Consider the following 14,908-nt stretch of genomic DNA (forward strand, 5'->3'; position numbering starts at 1 on the left):
GAGTCAAAAACCTCGTGCTCTACTTAATTACACAAAATTTAGCACACTCTAAACCCTTCTGAAACGATGTGTACAAGCATTAATCCTTTAGGTCCGTATTTTAAACTTTTTAAATATTTGGTTGATTGAAAAGTAAAGGGAATAAAGTGCGTTTAAAACAAAAAAAAAAGCTTCTTGCACACCTGGGTGACTCAGTTGATTAAGTGTCTGACTCTTGATTTTGGCTTAGGTCATGAGATTGAGCCCTCCATCAGTCTCCGTGCTAGGCATGAAGCCTGCTTAAGATTCTCTCTCCCTCTAGCCCCCACCCCACCCCACCCCACCCCCCAGCTGGCATGAGTGTGTACACATACTCTCTGTCTTGCTCTCTTAAAAAAAAAAAGCCTCTAGTTTGTTAGTAACAGGTGGCTGTTCGGTATAATGTAATTTACTTTTAGCCTCTCACATAACACAGCAGGATTATATTTGGTGCTGGTATAGAAAAGACTTGTAAGAGCACTTGGCTTGGATGACCTTTTTTTTTATCCCATGTTATTTATTTTCATGAGCGGGGCAAAAAAGAACCTTTTATGAAAAAATATGGAATGTTTCTGAATTTGCGTGTCATCCTTGTGCAGGGGCCATGTTAAACTTCACTATTTGAACATTCAGTAGGTTTTTAAATACCAGTAAGCAATGAGACTTCCCATTATAAGTATTAACTTTGAAGTTCTTCTTTTCCTTTTTATAGGTCCCATAGAATTTATGCAGATTTGTGTTAATAAAGCACATTGTTGCTTTTGTGGTTGTTATGTTTTGTGGTTTTTTAAAACTAGCCTTGCAATTTAGAACCTGTGACTCAGTTTTTGGTGGGATTTTCTTGTTGTTTTCAAAAATGTAATCTTAACAAGATTGTAATCTTAACAAAATAACAAGCCTGTTATTTTGAGGCTTTGGTAATTAGAAGATTATGATAATGCAGGTTTTCCCTATACTAAAGTCCTGCAATCTGAATTATAGGTGGGCATTGCCATTTTCAGGATGATAAATTCAGATTTTATAAGAAAAGGTTGCCAGAATGAGGCCAAATATTTAGAGATAACCAAAGTTACCGCCTTTGTCTTTGTTTTGTTTTCTGCCTTTGTGTTTAAGTAAAACATAAGGGCACCTGGGTTCAAAAGTTTCATACTAGAAGTATTTTGCTTTGTGATCAGCTCCTGAATTGGGTATAGTCCCAGAAATCCTTCTCATTCACATTTGACTTTAAAATCTACCTTGATAACTTTTAGAAAACATATCACCCACACAGGAATACCTGATGGTTATACATTTTCCTTCTCAAAGAATTAAATTGATTTAACATTTTCCCTGAATGTCTTAATGACACAAGTGAAATAATTGATTTGTTTAACCAGTTTTTCTATTTTCAGGCAGGTAAAGTGAGGAAACATGTAACTGAACAGGAAAAAACTGAAGAAGGATTAGGTCCTAATATAAAAAGTATTGTCACCATGTTGATGCTGATGCTACTGATGATGTTTGCAGTCCACTGTACCTGGGTCACAAGCAACGCCTACTCCAGTCCAAGTGTGGTCCTGGCCTCTTACAATCATGATGGGTAAGAAAGTAACTTGGCGGGGCACCTGGGTGGCTCAGTCGGTTAAGTGTCTGCCTTCGGCTCGGGTCATGATCCCGGTGTCCTGGGATGGAGCCTACCATCGCGTTGGGCTCTCTCTCCCTTTGCCCCTCCCCCTGCTTGTGCTCTCTCACTCTCTTCTCTCTCTCAAGTAAATAAAGTAAAATAAAAAGAAAGCAACTTGGCTATAAAAGGATTTTTTACCTACCCTTTTTTTCTGTCTCAAAAGATAGAATTCAAAGATAGAATGATGTTTGTGAGGCTCTGTATTTGAATCCACCATGTTTTCCTTTTACCTCCCTACGGACACTTCCACCCCAGAACTACTAAACCAGAATCGCTTTTTTTCAAGATGGCCAGGTGATTTGTGTGCATATTACAGTTTAAAAAGCACTAGTCTAGGTCTTCATGGATTTTTCCCCCCTGTTGTTGAGGCTTTTACAATGTGAAATTACCTAATGGCTTAGCCCCTCAAGATTTTACGTGACCCTCTTCACATTTAAGATCTTATTTAAAAGAATATTGTGATTCTTTTCAGCACCAGGAATATCTTAGATGATTTTAGAGAAGCTTACTTTTGGCTAAGGCAAAATACAGATGAACATGCCCGAGTGATGTCTTGGTGGGATTATGGCTATCAGATAGCTGGAATGGCTAACAGAACTACTTTGGTGGATAATAACACCTGGAATAACAGCCACATAGCACTGGTAAGCATTTGATAAACAAAAGATTAAAAATTACAAATCTTTATTTACTACTTAGCAGTCAGGCTTCACTTTGTGTTTGAGTAGGGAAGATGTGGGTAAAAGTATTCTTTGCTTGCTGAATTCTCAGAATAATATTTCACACATTTATTCAATAAAGTGAATTCAAGGTATGCTAATATACTTTGTTTTTAAGAATGGTGTCTACTTATTTAAATATTCAGAATTGTAGGCTGATTTCTGGCATATCACATGATAAACTTAGCTCACTGGAGAGTTAGATAAAATCTGAAACTTTTAAGTATTATTTAACTTTTTCCATTTTTAAAATTAAAATTATTTGCAAGTATATAAAGCCAAATGTACTGCATTTTTATGGGCATGTAAATTACGTTCACTCTATTAAATAAGTAATTTGCATAAATTAAGGTAATCACGTTCTTTAAAGATTTTAAATAGATAATGGATGTTAAGCAAATGAGTTCTATTTGTATTAGCATTGTAGCTAATCATCTGGTAGACAGAGAAGAAGAAAATATTTGCGTCAGCTAGATTGCTGGTCATCCCTGGCCTTGAGGTTATGAGAAATTGTATTTTTTTATATTAAAATATTAATTTCATGAAGCTTAATTATTAAGCACAATATTAGAACATGTATTCAGATGTTGACATTCCTGCTATAATTGGTTATAGTAAGTGAGGTGCTTATAGATCTTGGTAAATTTGTTGAATTCATAGCAGATCATCTCTTTAGAAAGAATTCCATGTAAATAAACTCTTGAGGTGCATTCTGCCCAATGTACATTCATTTTTATATTTAGTGTACTGTGGGACTAAGTACACACATTGTCATTTTTTATTCTATAGGTGGGAAAAGCTATGTCTTCAAATGAATCAGCAGCCTATAAAATCATGAGGAGTCTGGATGTAGATTATGTTTTGGTTATTTTTGGAGGAGTTATTGGCTATTCTGGTGATGACATCAACAAGTTTCTCTGGATGGTTAGGATAGCTGAAGGGGAACATCCAAAAGACATTCGGGTAAGAAACTAGATCATTCTACATGTGTGAGAGACAGCTGTCAGTGTCCAAGTAATTTTCTTATCTTGCTGATTGTATTGTATTTGTTTTTATCATCTTATCCCCTAAATTAGTCCCTTACTCTGACTTTACTGTTTTTTGAAATAGTAAAGCATTGAGCATTTTTCCAGGTTTAAAACTTTTGAAATTCATTGATACGACTGTTCTTCCCTTTGAAACTGTCCTCTCTCAAGACTCTTGCTTTTTACTCCTTTATAGCCTCTCAGTTCTGCCCTTTCTTTCCATTTACATTGCTTCCACTGTGATACGAACCCTAATGATTATAAACCTGAAATGGGACAGTAACCTTGAGATTGCTCTCTTTGCCTTAATCTTGTTTCCTGTCCCTATCTAACATGACATTGATCATATCATTGTCCAGCTTAAAATCCTCAGTAGATTAATGGTCTTGAAATCAGAGAGATAGGAGTTAGGACTAAAACCCTGCCACTGTCAGCTTGGTGATATGGGCAGCTTATTTTTGGCCAGGCAGCATTAAATGTTTGAAGCACTAGGTCACATTCTTGGTTCTGGTGTTATAATGGTGACTAAGGTAGCATAAGATTGTCACTAATGGGGAGGCCAGGAATAATTAATTTGTGATGCTGTTATGAAAATTTGTAGGGATGTAGATGAAGCTCAGCCTAGGGGTTGGTATGAAATAATCTCTGTAATGAAACATTGGTATAAAATCCAAACTCCTTCACTTGGAATGTAAACCCCTTAATACTACTTTCCTTTCCTTTGCTGGCCTCTTGTCCCTCTATCAACTTTTTTCCATCCGTCAATCTACTCTAGCCTGTGAAATTTGCCTTGTGGTTTCTTTCTTTGACTTATGTGATACCTGTGTTTATATACTCTCCTCTTTCTTGAAATACTTTCCCTACCACAGATTTTCCACTCTCTAGAAGCCCTTCTCTGGTGCATCTGTGTGTTTCCATCAAATCACATGTAGCCTGTTTTATTAATAGATTCTAAGGTATCTCTCCCTCTCAGTTGTGAGCTCATAGAGGATGGGCACCCAGCATTGTGGTTACATGATGAAGGGACAAAAGATGAGAGTAAGATTACCACTGATCCAGAATAAAAGAAACGTTTGGGAAAATGTATGTATGTGTGTCATGTGACAGGGATGAAGTAAAGCTCCCAACTTTCTGTTCAAATGTAAATGGTGTGATGTTTTCCCTTAACTATTATTTTAAAACACTACTTCATTGTATTAATCTTAATTTTTCCAGTACGTGATTTTCATTTACTTGCTTTAGCAGTGTTAAAATTGTGACATATGATAGATCCAGTTACCATGCTTTCAAACTGGGTATTTTTGAACTTTGAGAATAGATAATACATTCACATGGTTCAAAAAATAAAATATAGGGGTGCCTGGGTGGGTCAGTCAATTAAGTGACCCTGTCTCAAAGTCCTGGGATGAAGCCCCTCATCCGGCTCTGCTCAGTAGGGAGTTGGGGAGTCTGCTTCTCCCTCTCCCCCTACCCCCAACTCGTGCTCTCTCTCTATCTTAAATAAATAAATAAAATGTTATTTTTTTTAAGATTTTATTTATTTATTTGAGGGAGAGAGCACGAGTGGCAGGAGGAGTAGAGGAAGAGGGAAAAAGCAGGCTCCCTGCTGAGCAAGGAGCCTGACAATGCAGGGCTCAATCCCGGGACCCCAGGACCATGACCTGAACCACCCAGGCACCCCATAAAATCTTTAAAAATAAATAAAATATAAAGAGATATACAATAAGAATTTATCCCCTCCCCCAAGAAAAGAAAAAAAAAGTCCCATGTTTTATTTTCTTATGATTCTTATTCAAGCAGGTAACTAGTAGCGAAGTATACACTTTGTTTTTGCTTTCTTCACTTTGCAATATATCTTGGAGATCTTCCCATATTAGAATATGTGGAGAGCCTTCTTCATTCCTTTATTGCACATCTGCACCTAAAGGAATGGTATTATCCTCACCCACCACCATTCAAGGAGCCATCCTGAGGTCCCCTTCTCTGTCAGATTGCCTCTCCAAGTGGTTGCTCGGTAGTGTGTGTGCACCATGATTTATTTAACCTTTCCCTCTTGATGGATACTTAGGTTATTTCCAGGTTTTTAGCCTTATAAACAGTGGTGTAATAAATAACTTTCTATACTCATTATTTTGTCCATATATAAATATCTCTGTAGGATAAATTCCTAGATGAGAAATTTCTATCTAAATTGCCAGCTGGCAGTTTAGATGTTAATTTATAAATTTTATGTAATCCCAATAAAAACTACCATAGGTTTTTAGACATTTCTCCTCCCCAACCAAAGAACTGATTAGAGTTCATAAGGAAAAATAAATAATTTTTAGGAAAACTCTGAAAAGGTGTAATGGGGTTGAGGATGGAGCAGTTGGAGAGAGCTAGCCTACCTGGTATTAAACCGTGGCATTGGCACCATTCTTTTTAAATAATTGAGATTTTATAACATGATTTAAAATCTGCCCTCCCTCATCCAACAAAGACTTGTTCTTTTCTTTTGTTTTCTTAGACACTCTTGTTTATTTTTTATAAATGATTTCTAGACTCAGTTTTAAAAAAACACCCATGATAGTTTTTGCAGGTTTCTTTTAGGGGTCATGTTAAATTTATGAATTAATCTTCTAATACCATATTTTTTTGAGATAACTAAATAATGGCTTTTTGAAGATACCTCAAGAGCTACTTCTTATGGGGAAATGAGAGGGGGAAACTGGTAGCTTTGAATGTGTTAAATTGAACTGACACAGAAACTTGATTTCTATTTTTGTAGGAAAGTGACTATTTCACCCCACAAGGAGAATTCCGTGTGGACAAAGCAGGATCCCCCACGTTGTTGAATTGCCTTATGTATAAAATGTCGTACTACAGATTTGGAGAAATGCAGGTCGGTTATATCAGTTTTCCTATAATCTTTATTCAAAGGAATATTTTTAAAGTAGTCTTGTTTGCCTCCAGAAAACAGGATAATGAATGTTTTAGTTGTGCTGTAAAGAAAAATACGCTATCTAAAGATTCCACACACCCCCTTAAATTTAAATTTCTGAAACTACTATGTAAAAAGTTGGGGGGGGAAATTTTTTTAGAGCAAAGACTTCTTCCCAAAATATTGATTAACACTAGGCTCAAATTCAGCCTTCGCTTGCCATCTTACCTTTTGATCTCATGCTTTTGGAAGACATTTTTCTGTAGGGGAGAGGTCTTCTAGGTAGGAAACCACATGATCGTAAGTAGGCTACTTTGCTGTTTTGTGGGGAAAAGCCTGAAATTAAAGAGTCAAGTTATATAGTCACTTCAGATATTCTATCACTGTTCTGTTATCACAGCTAGCTGGGACTATCTGGGTAAGAGTTTCCTAGAATATTAGAATGATGTGTGTACAAAAGCTTAAGGGTCCCCAAAATGAGTGAATGTGCAAAGAGGCATTGTGACAAAAAGAAAACAGTGGACTTCCTGCCATAATACCTGGGTTTTAGATCTGGCTCTGTCAGGTTATGTAACCCTTGGACAAGTCACATCCTCCCTGGACTCATTTTTTTCCTTGTCTTTATATAATAGGTGCTGGACTGATGAGTTGATTTCTGGGGTTCTTTATAGCTCTCTTAGATTATATGACTATAATGCCAGGTTAGACCTTCATACTAAGATTTCAGTGAAAACTGCCTGATTTCATATTGCTTTCTGGTTGATACTAGAAGGTAGAGGAAAAATTGCTTGTTGAACTTTACGCAGGGGTCAAGGTAATTATTATTCATTCGGAATTACTCCATAGGTGGTTTTTTTTTTTTTTTTTTTTCTGTTTTTTTTTTTTTTTTTTTAAAGTACAGTTGGCAACATAATACTACACTAGTTTCAGGTATACAGTGTAGTAATTGGACAAGTTTAGACATTGTGTTCACAAGTGTAGCTACCATCTGTCACCATACAATGCTATTACAGTACCATTGACTATACTCTGCAGGTGGCTTTAAAAAAATAGACAATTTTACTGCAAGATTTAGGGTTTTGTTTGTGTTTCGGTTTTCTTTGAAGGCAACTGTGTGGTCTCTAAACTCATGTAAGAAAAGCACTTAAACCATGATAATTAGCTCTCTCAGAAAATGGATCAAAGATTAGTTTTTCTGGTCATAATGATGGCATCAAAAGACTTTTTCGTGTGTGTGTCCTTTAAATTTATCAACAGTTTCAAGTCATGCTTCTAGCATGCATTCATTCTGATGTCTTCCCTATTCAAAATAATAAATGTTTAAGACATGAGTACAACTTTTCTTTCGTATAGATATGCAAGAACAAGTTCCACCCTTATTAGCATTTGTTTTTGTTTTAAAGTTGAATTTGCTTACGCTCTTTGTGAACATAAACTTACTCTGAGAATTTCTTAAAATCTTCTCCCCTTCCCCCATTTTTTCCTTTTTTCGTTCCTCATAAATCCTCCTGTGGTTTGGCTTTTCTAACTTCTTTGTAGTTTCCACTTTCTGGATGTAGTATCGCTGCTTACTTGTGCATTTATTTAACAAATAACACTGGGGAGAAAAGCCACACTTTGAATAAGATAAAGTCATCATGCAGCTTACATCCTGGTGGAGGATACAGGTAATTTTAAAAATAAATAAAAAACTTTAGCAGTGAATGCTGTAGAGTAAAAGATGAGGAAACAATGGGGGAGACTTCTCAACCACCAATTTCAAGAAAATATTTCCCTGAATAGATGGTGTTTGGGCTGAGACTAAAAGATAGAAAGGAGCCAGCCTAGCAAAAGAGCTGAATGAAGAACTTTCAGGCTGAGAGAGTAGATAGAGCAAGGCCCTGAAACAGAAAAGAAGTCCCTTCTGGTGTGTTTCTCTGTTACCTATAAAAAGGGCTTTGATGGATTTCCTTTGGTTGGCTGTTTTCGGTTTTTTATGCCCGTAGGCTGCTCATGTACCCTAAGGGTTCAGTGAAATTCTAATTCTGCTCTATTTAATTTCTCTCTTCCTCATTTCTTCTTGTCTATTTAGCAACATATGAGAAATGTTATGATATATTGCTCTGATTTTGTTTTCCTAGTTTAAAGGGAGAGTTTCGCTCTGATTATAACATTTACTATCTTCTAATACTGAATGTTTTCCAATACAGTTAACATCTCATACTAATGCCACTTTTGCAGCTGGATTTTCGTACACCCCCAGGTTTTGACCGAACACGTAATGCTGAGATTGGAAACAAGGACATTAAATTCAAACATTTGGAGGAAGCCTTTACATCAGAACACTGGCTTGTGAGGATATATAAAGTGAAAGCACCTGATAACAGGGAGACACTAGACCATAAACCTCGAGTCACCAACATTTTCCCAAAACAGAAGTATTTGTCAAAGAAGGTAGGTGCCAAGGGAAGTCATGTCTATAAAAGGGTAACTCAAAGTTGGTTGGTTTGTCTGAAAAACAGTTACTAAAAATTACTAATAAATTTTCATTTGTCTCTCCTGTCTTTGAGGCAGGAAAGAAGGCCCTCAAGCCCTGTCCCTTCCGATATTTGACGGGGTTTGGATGTGTATTGTGGGGTTTTTTTTGTTTATTTTGTTCTGAGATTAAAGTATACAAAATAAAGAAGATACAGTTTTATACAAAAAAAAATTTCATTTGCCAGATCTGTGTAGACTATAGCTTATATACAAAGTATCAAACTAGCCTATTAGGGCCATTCCTTTCAAACTGAGCACTTGAGATATCCAAGCAGCAGCCTTTTCTGGATAGCATTGTGATTATCAGTGAACCAAGCTGAGATTTTCCAGAGGCATTCTGGCTTTAGTTTGGGTCATTCCCATCAGTAAGACTTACTTGAAAGTAAGATATATCTGTGGCCATCACTTTCTGAACTTTTGTGAAAGTAAAAATGTGATTGGTTTCTCATCTTTTGGTCAAAGCAAATTTATATTGCATTTTCATGTTCCATTCTTTTTTTTTTTTTTTTTTAAAGATTTTATTTATTTATTTGAGAGAGAGAGAATGAGAGACAGAGAGCACGAGAGGGAAGAGGGTCAGAGGGAGAAGCAGACCCCCCGCTGAGCAGGGAGCCCGATGTGGGACTCGATCCCGGGACTCCAGGATCACGACCTGAGCCGAAGGCAGTTGCTTAACCAACTGAGCCACCCAGGCGCCCTTCATGTTCCATTCTTAGTATGTTGCTACTATATTACTCACTGAGTAAAGACCAAGCCTGAATTAGTAGAGTCTTGAATTTAAAAAAATCATTTATCTTAAGATAATTATTTTTAAATGTAATTATCATGACAAAGGTTGTAGACGGGAATTATAATGATGAGACTATTCTAGTCCTTTTGTAATAAATATTTAATAAGATATGAAGTATTTTATTGAAGGTCATTATTGCTCACTTAAGCCAAATAGATCTAATCTTTGCTGTAATAGGCTAGTAAAAATGAGTATTTATATAGGTTGCTCTCTATGGGAGATGGGAAATAATGAGCAGTCAAGTAAAATATTAAGGTTGTATTTTAAGGTACTACTCTTATAATACTAATTATTAGACCCATTTCAGTCTTAAGTCTTGAAAAATGCTTAGGTTTACATTACTTGGATGAGTTTTTTTTAATCATTAATGCAATTGTCTTTCCCTTTGCATTACTTAAAATATACTTAAAATATATTCAAAGTACAGATTATTTCAGTGTGTATTATAAAAGGGCTGAATATGAATTGTATGATATATAAATAGAAACTTTTTAAACTAATACTTTCTGTCAGATATAAAGTGCCATATCTAGACTGATATATTTAAATATGTCACATGGAGCTGACATGCATGTGTTAGTCATATCAAATTCACTGAACAGTATTTACATCAAATGACAGATCAAATGATCTGGTTTTTCATAGCCATGTGGGCGGAGAAACTGGTGAGTCCCATCAGTGCGGAAGTCAAAACAAATGCTGCTAGTCTCAAGGCACTTACTCCTGAGACATCTAAGCCCAGTTAAAGTCTACCCTGTCTGAGAAACAAAGCCACTGAACTTGCTGTCTAACTGATGATAGTGAATTTTTTTTTTTTTTTTTACAGTCCTCTGATAGTGAATTTTCTTACTCTGAGCTCCTTTATCTTCCCATCATGTCTCTAAAATCAGTAAATGAATGGATAAATAAAAATTATTGTGCCTTGTATGCCCAAAACATACATTCTATTAGCCAACAACATGGATTTTGAATTTCAGGTTTCCATGTCTTTATATTCTGTTTTATACTAGCACTAGAGGAATATTTGCTTTCCTCTCCCCACCCCAGTTTTTACTTTTGGGGCTGTATAGTCATTTGAGGACTTATTCCTGCTACTACAAAGCTGACAAGGCTGAGGCACTAGGAATTGTTATGTAGTCCAGGGCTGGATAAAAAGACTTTTTGGCATGGGTCACTGAGGTCTAGTTACATACTTACATAGACCGGGGGCATTTTACAAGGTCTTATAGAAAAGGTTTCATGTTAGAAACCTTTAGGTGATGATGATAAGGAAACTAACACTTTGACCTGGTTTGAATCTTTTTAAATTGTGCCCTCTGAAATTTTTTACTTTTTTGCCTTTATGAACTAATAATAAAGTAACATAAATTATGGACAGGTTAGCAGAAGCTAATTTTTATAACCTTAGGAAGGACTGCATTTTGCCTTTTATTCTTGTGCCTGTTAGAAAAAAGTTATAAATTGTTTTAAACTGACATCATAAATTACATGATCTAGCATTTACCCTGAATTTTGAAACCACCTGCAAGAGTTTTTAAGTATTTAAGTCTTCAGCCTCTTCTAAGTGCTTTAAATTATTTGTTTGCAAAAAGTATTTGCTCTTCTCAGTATCTGTGGCTGTCAGAGTGGTAGACACGTGGTCTGTCTGATTTGTCTTCTAAGAGTCTAACGTAGCAAATATTTTTGCAATAAGTTCTAACAACATTTGTAGTGATTTGTTTCTTACACCAGAAAACATCTGTTGAACGTATTTTAGTGGGATCCTGAAGTGTTTAGAAAAATGTTATTTTTTAAAGATCTATGAAACTCAGTGTTACAGCTTTTTTTTTCTTGGTGTTTGGTTTTTAAGTTCTTATTTTTCTACCTAAATTGGGAGAATATGCCAAGTAATTTTATTTCTTTCATTTTTGTAGATGGTTATAATCATCCTCATCATACACATAATGAAAGTTCCTAAGTTAATTTGTATTTCTGATACACATACACAGCTAATTCTTGGAGGCCAAACCAGGAGCCATATTAACATTTCCTGATTCCTTAGTCTAGTGTCATATTCTATCGTGCTTGGAAATATGAGTAATAATTACAGCTAAGCATTTAGTGGTTGAGAGGGGAGGAAGAGTTCATTTACCTGATGGTAAGGAATATATGATATGCATTTGAGGCATGCTGTGGTAGTGCTTTCATCTTAAAGCTAGGGACCTAGTCCAGTTTACCTTGGATCTCTCAGCATACTTCACATAGAACTATTATTGGTGCTCATTGACTGTTCAAGCAATCCAGTCATAGGACAAACTAAGGGTTTTATTAAGGCAGTCTTCATCACAATGCTATAAACCATGTGTGTATATATTTTTTAATCTGTGGGAAACCTACACTAATATCATCTGTTCTGTTTTCTTTTTTAGACTACAAAAAGGAAGCGTGGCTACATTAAAAATAAGCTAGTTGTTAAGAAGGGCAAGAAAATATCTAAGAAGACTGTTTAAATACACTGTTCTGGTTCCTAACTTGAAGCGCAGTTGTCCTTGTGTGAACCGGTCTTTGCCTTTAGCTCATGTCGTGTTTCACAACAGAGGGTACAGAACCATCACTGGTCCAGATTAATGTACAAAATTTTCTGGCAATGTCTGACTTAAAAAATAAAATTGGCTTATTGAGAACAGCTATTTTCTATTTGTAGTGTGAAGCAAGACAGAGCACTGCTGTAAATGTCTAACAGCAGATTTTTTTTATTGGTACATATTATCCTTCAAATCTGAGAATTTGGACTAATTGCACCAAAGAACCCTCTAATTTGGTCCCTGGCACATGCATACTTGTCAATGTTTTTATTTTTTACAAGACCTACATTTTATTTGAATTACCCAAATAGCAATATGTAAAATACAAATGACAAAATGTGATGTGAGTTTCTTGAACCAGTAAACTAGTACAGGTCTGAAAAAGAGATATTAGAAAAATAATTATACTTCCTTGAACTATATTTATTTTCATGTTTCTCCAGTGCAAAGATTGTTTCATCAAATGTACATTTTCTGTTGCTTACTGTTTGCTCTGTCAAAGAAGCTGCTGTTTCAAAGATGGACCTCTGAGTAACTAATTGATGCAAATAGTCTTTTATGTTGACACATTGCTGCTGTTAGCAGTTGTTTTCACCAGGTACTTAACAGAGCAGATCTCATGCATTGTTCATTCAAGGGCTAAATTTATATCCTTTGGAAGGCATGGCAACTGCACAGAATGTTGCTTACCAGGATGGGGTTTGGTATCACTGAGATTAGCACTATGTTTACATGCAAAAGATTAAGGAAAAAACCCTTAAAGTGGACAGGTATCCAAAGTTCATTTTCTGTGACTCTTCAAAATGACAAAGGATTTGTAAACTTTGCCTGGATTTCTTTCATTTTATAATAGTTTCATCCATCACAATGATTTTATCCTCTGCTCCATTTATTTTTTTAATCCCTGAAGCATTTGATGAAACACTCTTTAATGCTATATGCATTTTCTTACTTTTATTAAAAATGTGACAATTGTCAAAAAATGCACTAAAATATAAATGGAGATTGAACATGTTCATTTTCCAGCTTATAGGCAACTTTATATAGACTTGAAAATTTTCTCCAGTTGTTTAGTAAAAGTGAAAGAGAAAGGGTTTTTCCTGCCACAGAATATAACTTTTTTTTATATAAACAAGCGTAACTTACCACTGCTTTTTGGTGGAAAAGTGCAGAATAGTATGTACCTTTTATGAAGAAAAGTGTAATTTACAATATTCAGTGAGAATGTTACTGCTGATTTTCTTTTCCAAAGTGTAGAATATTCTTTGATTTATAGAAGTCATTTTTGACCCAGATGATGGTTCTTTTACAGACCAATAAAATGGCTGAACATTTTCACAAATAAAGTGTAACTAAATCTGGATTTCTGATACCTTGTCATTTGGGGGATTTTATTTTACTTTATTGCTTTAAAATTCAATGCAGAGAAGTTGTTGACTGTAGGGGAAATAAAGTTAATTCAAATTTTGTGTTAAGTGTTGTCTTTCATAAAAATTTCATTTTTGAAAGGAGTTTCAGAGTACTGAACACATAATTCCTTCCTTGTTCACTTTTACAAAGATTTTAGAGAATATGTGTACAGTAGTCCTCTCCCCTTGTTTGTGGTTTGGCTTTCCTCAGTTTCAGTTTCCCGCTGTCAACCGTGATCCAGAAGCAAATGATCCTCCTTATGATGCATCTTAGAAGGTCAATAGTAGCCTAACTCACATCACAGTGCCTACATCATTCACCCCACATCATCTCATCACGTAGATATTTTATCTCACATCTTGTACTCACATTGTACTCACCCTTCTCATCACGAGAAGGGTGAGTACAATACAATAAGATCTTTTAAGAAAGAGACCACATTCACACTTTTATTACAGTAGATTTTTGTCATTCTATTTTGTTAATCATTGTGCCTAATTTATAAATTAAACTTTATTATAGGTATTATGTGTAGGAAAATACAGAATGAATGTATAGGGTTGGGTACTGTCCACATGCTTAGGCATCCACTGGAGGTCTTAGAACATGTCCCCCTCAGATAATGGGAGGACTGTTACAGAAAAGAAGTGCTAGATTACTTCAACCTCGACCTACTATTTTATTTTTCCTTCTTTCTACTCAAGAATTAAAATCTTATTTTGACTTTTTATGAATGAGTGAAAGGGAGAGGGGGGGAAGATACCTAGCCAAGTAGGAACTTTATCTCCTTTAAATGAGGATAGGTCTTTAACAAAAGCCCTGCTCCATAAAGTATATAACCAGTCAAGTCTTCATTGTAGAATTTTCTCATTAAAAGAAATGATCTTCCACCTTTCTCAGTTTTAGGGAACACCATTTTGGTTCAGTGGTTCAGTAAAACACCCGTACTGTAACCCCATGTGTGGTTTTATTGTAGCACAAAAGTGAAATTATAGTAGTTTAAATACATTGCAATATACAATAATTGGCTCAGAATATTCTTTAAATCTCTAAATTCATGTGTGATCACTAACCCCATACATCATAGAGGGAGGTATTAAAGATCATAGCTTTGAATTTAGGCTATAAAACAGCTTTTGTTTTTGTCCCACGTTTTAGAATTGAAAAAGTTGAGTGCTTTGGAGTATAAGTCAGTGAGACAGCAAATCCAAAGATAAAATTCAGTTTTCAAACTTACATTATTACCTACTTGAGTTTGCATTTGTAGAGATTTACTTCATTT

At 35.4% G+C, this 14,908-nt stretch overlaps 1 protein-coding gene and 1 non-coding gene across 2 annotated transcripts in view; one reads left to right on the top strand and one right to left on the bottom strand.

Moving 5' to 3' along the window:
- STT3B (STT3 oligosaccharyltransferase complex catalytic subunit B) overlaps positions 1 to 13,691 on the top strand; it is a 99,866-nt gene extending 86,175 nt beyond the window's left edge. Inside the window, exons 11-16 of the mRNA XM_021678930.1 lie at positions 1,410 to 1,597; positions 2,154 to 2,325; positions 3,190 to 3,363; positions 6,193 to 6,306; positions 8,566 to 8,778; positions 12,061 to 13,691. Of these exons, the coding sequence (XP_021534605.1) occupies positions 1,410 to 1,597; positions 2,154 to 2,325; positions 3,190 to 3,363; positions 6,193 to 6,306; positions 8,566 to 8,778; positions 12,061 to 12,141 (942 nt within the window). The 3' untranslated portion in view covers positions 12,142 to 13,691. The remainder of the gene's footprint in view (positions 1 to 1,409; positions 1,598 to 2,153; positions 2,326 to 3,189; positions 3,364 to 6,192; positions 6,307 to 8,565; positions 8,779 to 12,060) is intronic.
- Positions 574 to 677, bottom strand: LOC123326988. Its single transcript, XR_006541458.1, has one exon. It is a non-coding gene; the product is annotated as a U6 spliceosomal RNA (small nuclear RNA).
- Positions 13,692 to 14,908: the final 1,217 nt, after the last annotated feature.

This window comes from Neomonachus schauinslandi, chromosome 1 (assembly GCF_002201575.2).
Source record: "Neomonachus schauinslandi chromosome 1, ASM220157v2, whole genome shotgun sequence".
Taxonomy (NCBI): domain Eukaryota; kingdom Metazoa; phylum Chordata; class Mammalia; order Carnivora; family Phocidae; genus Neomonachus; species Neomonachus schauinslandi.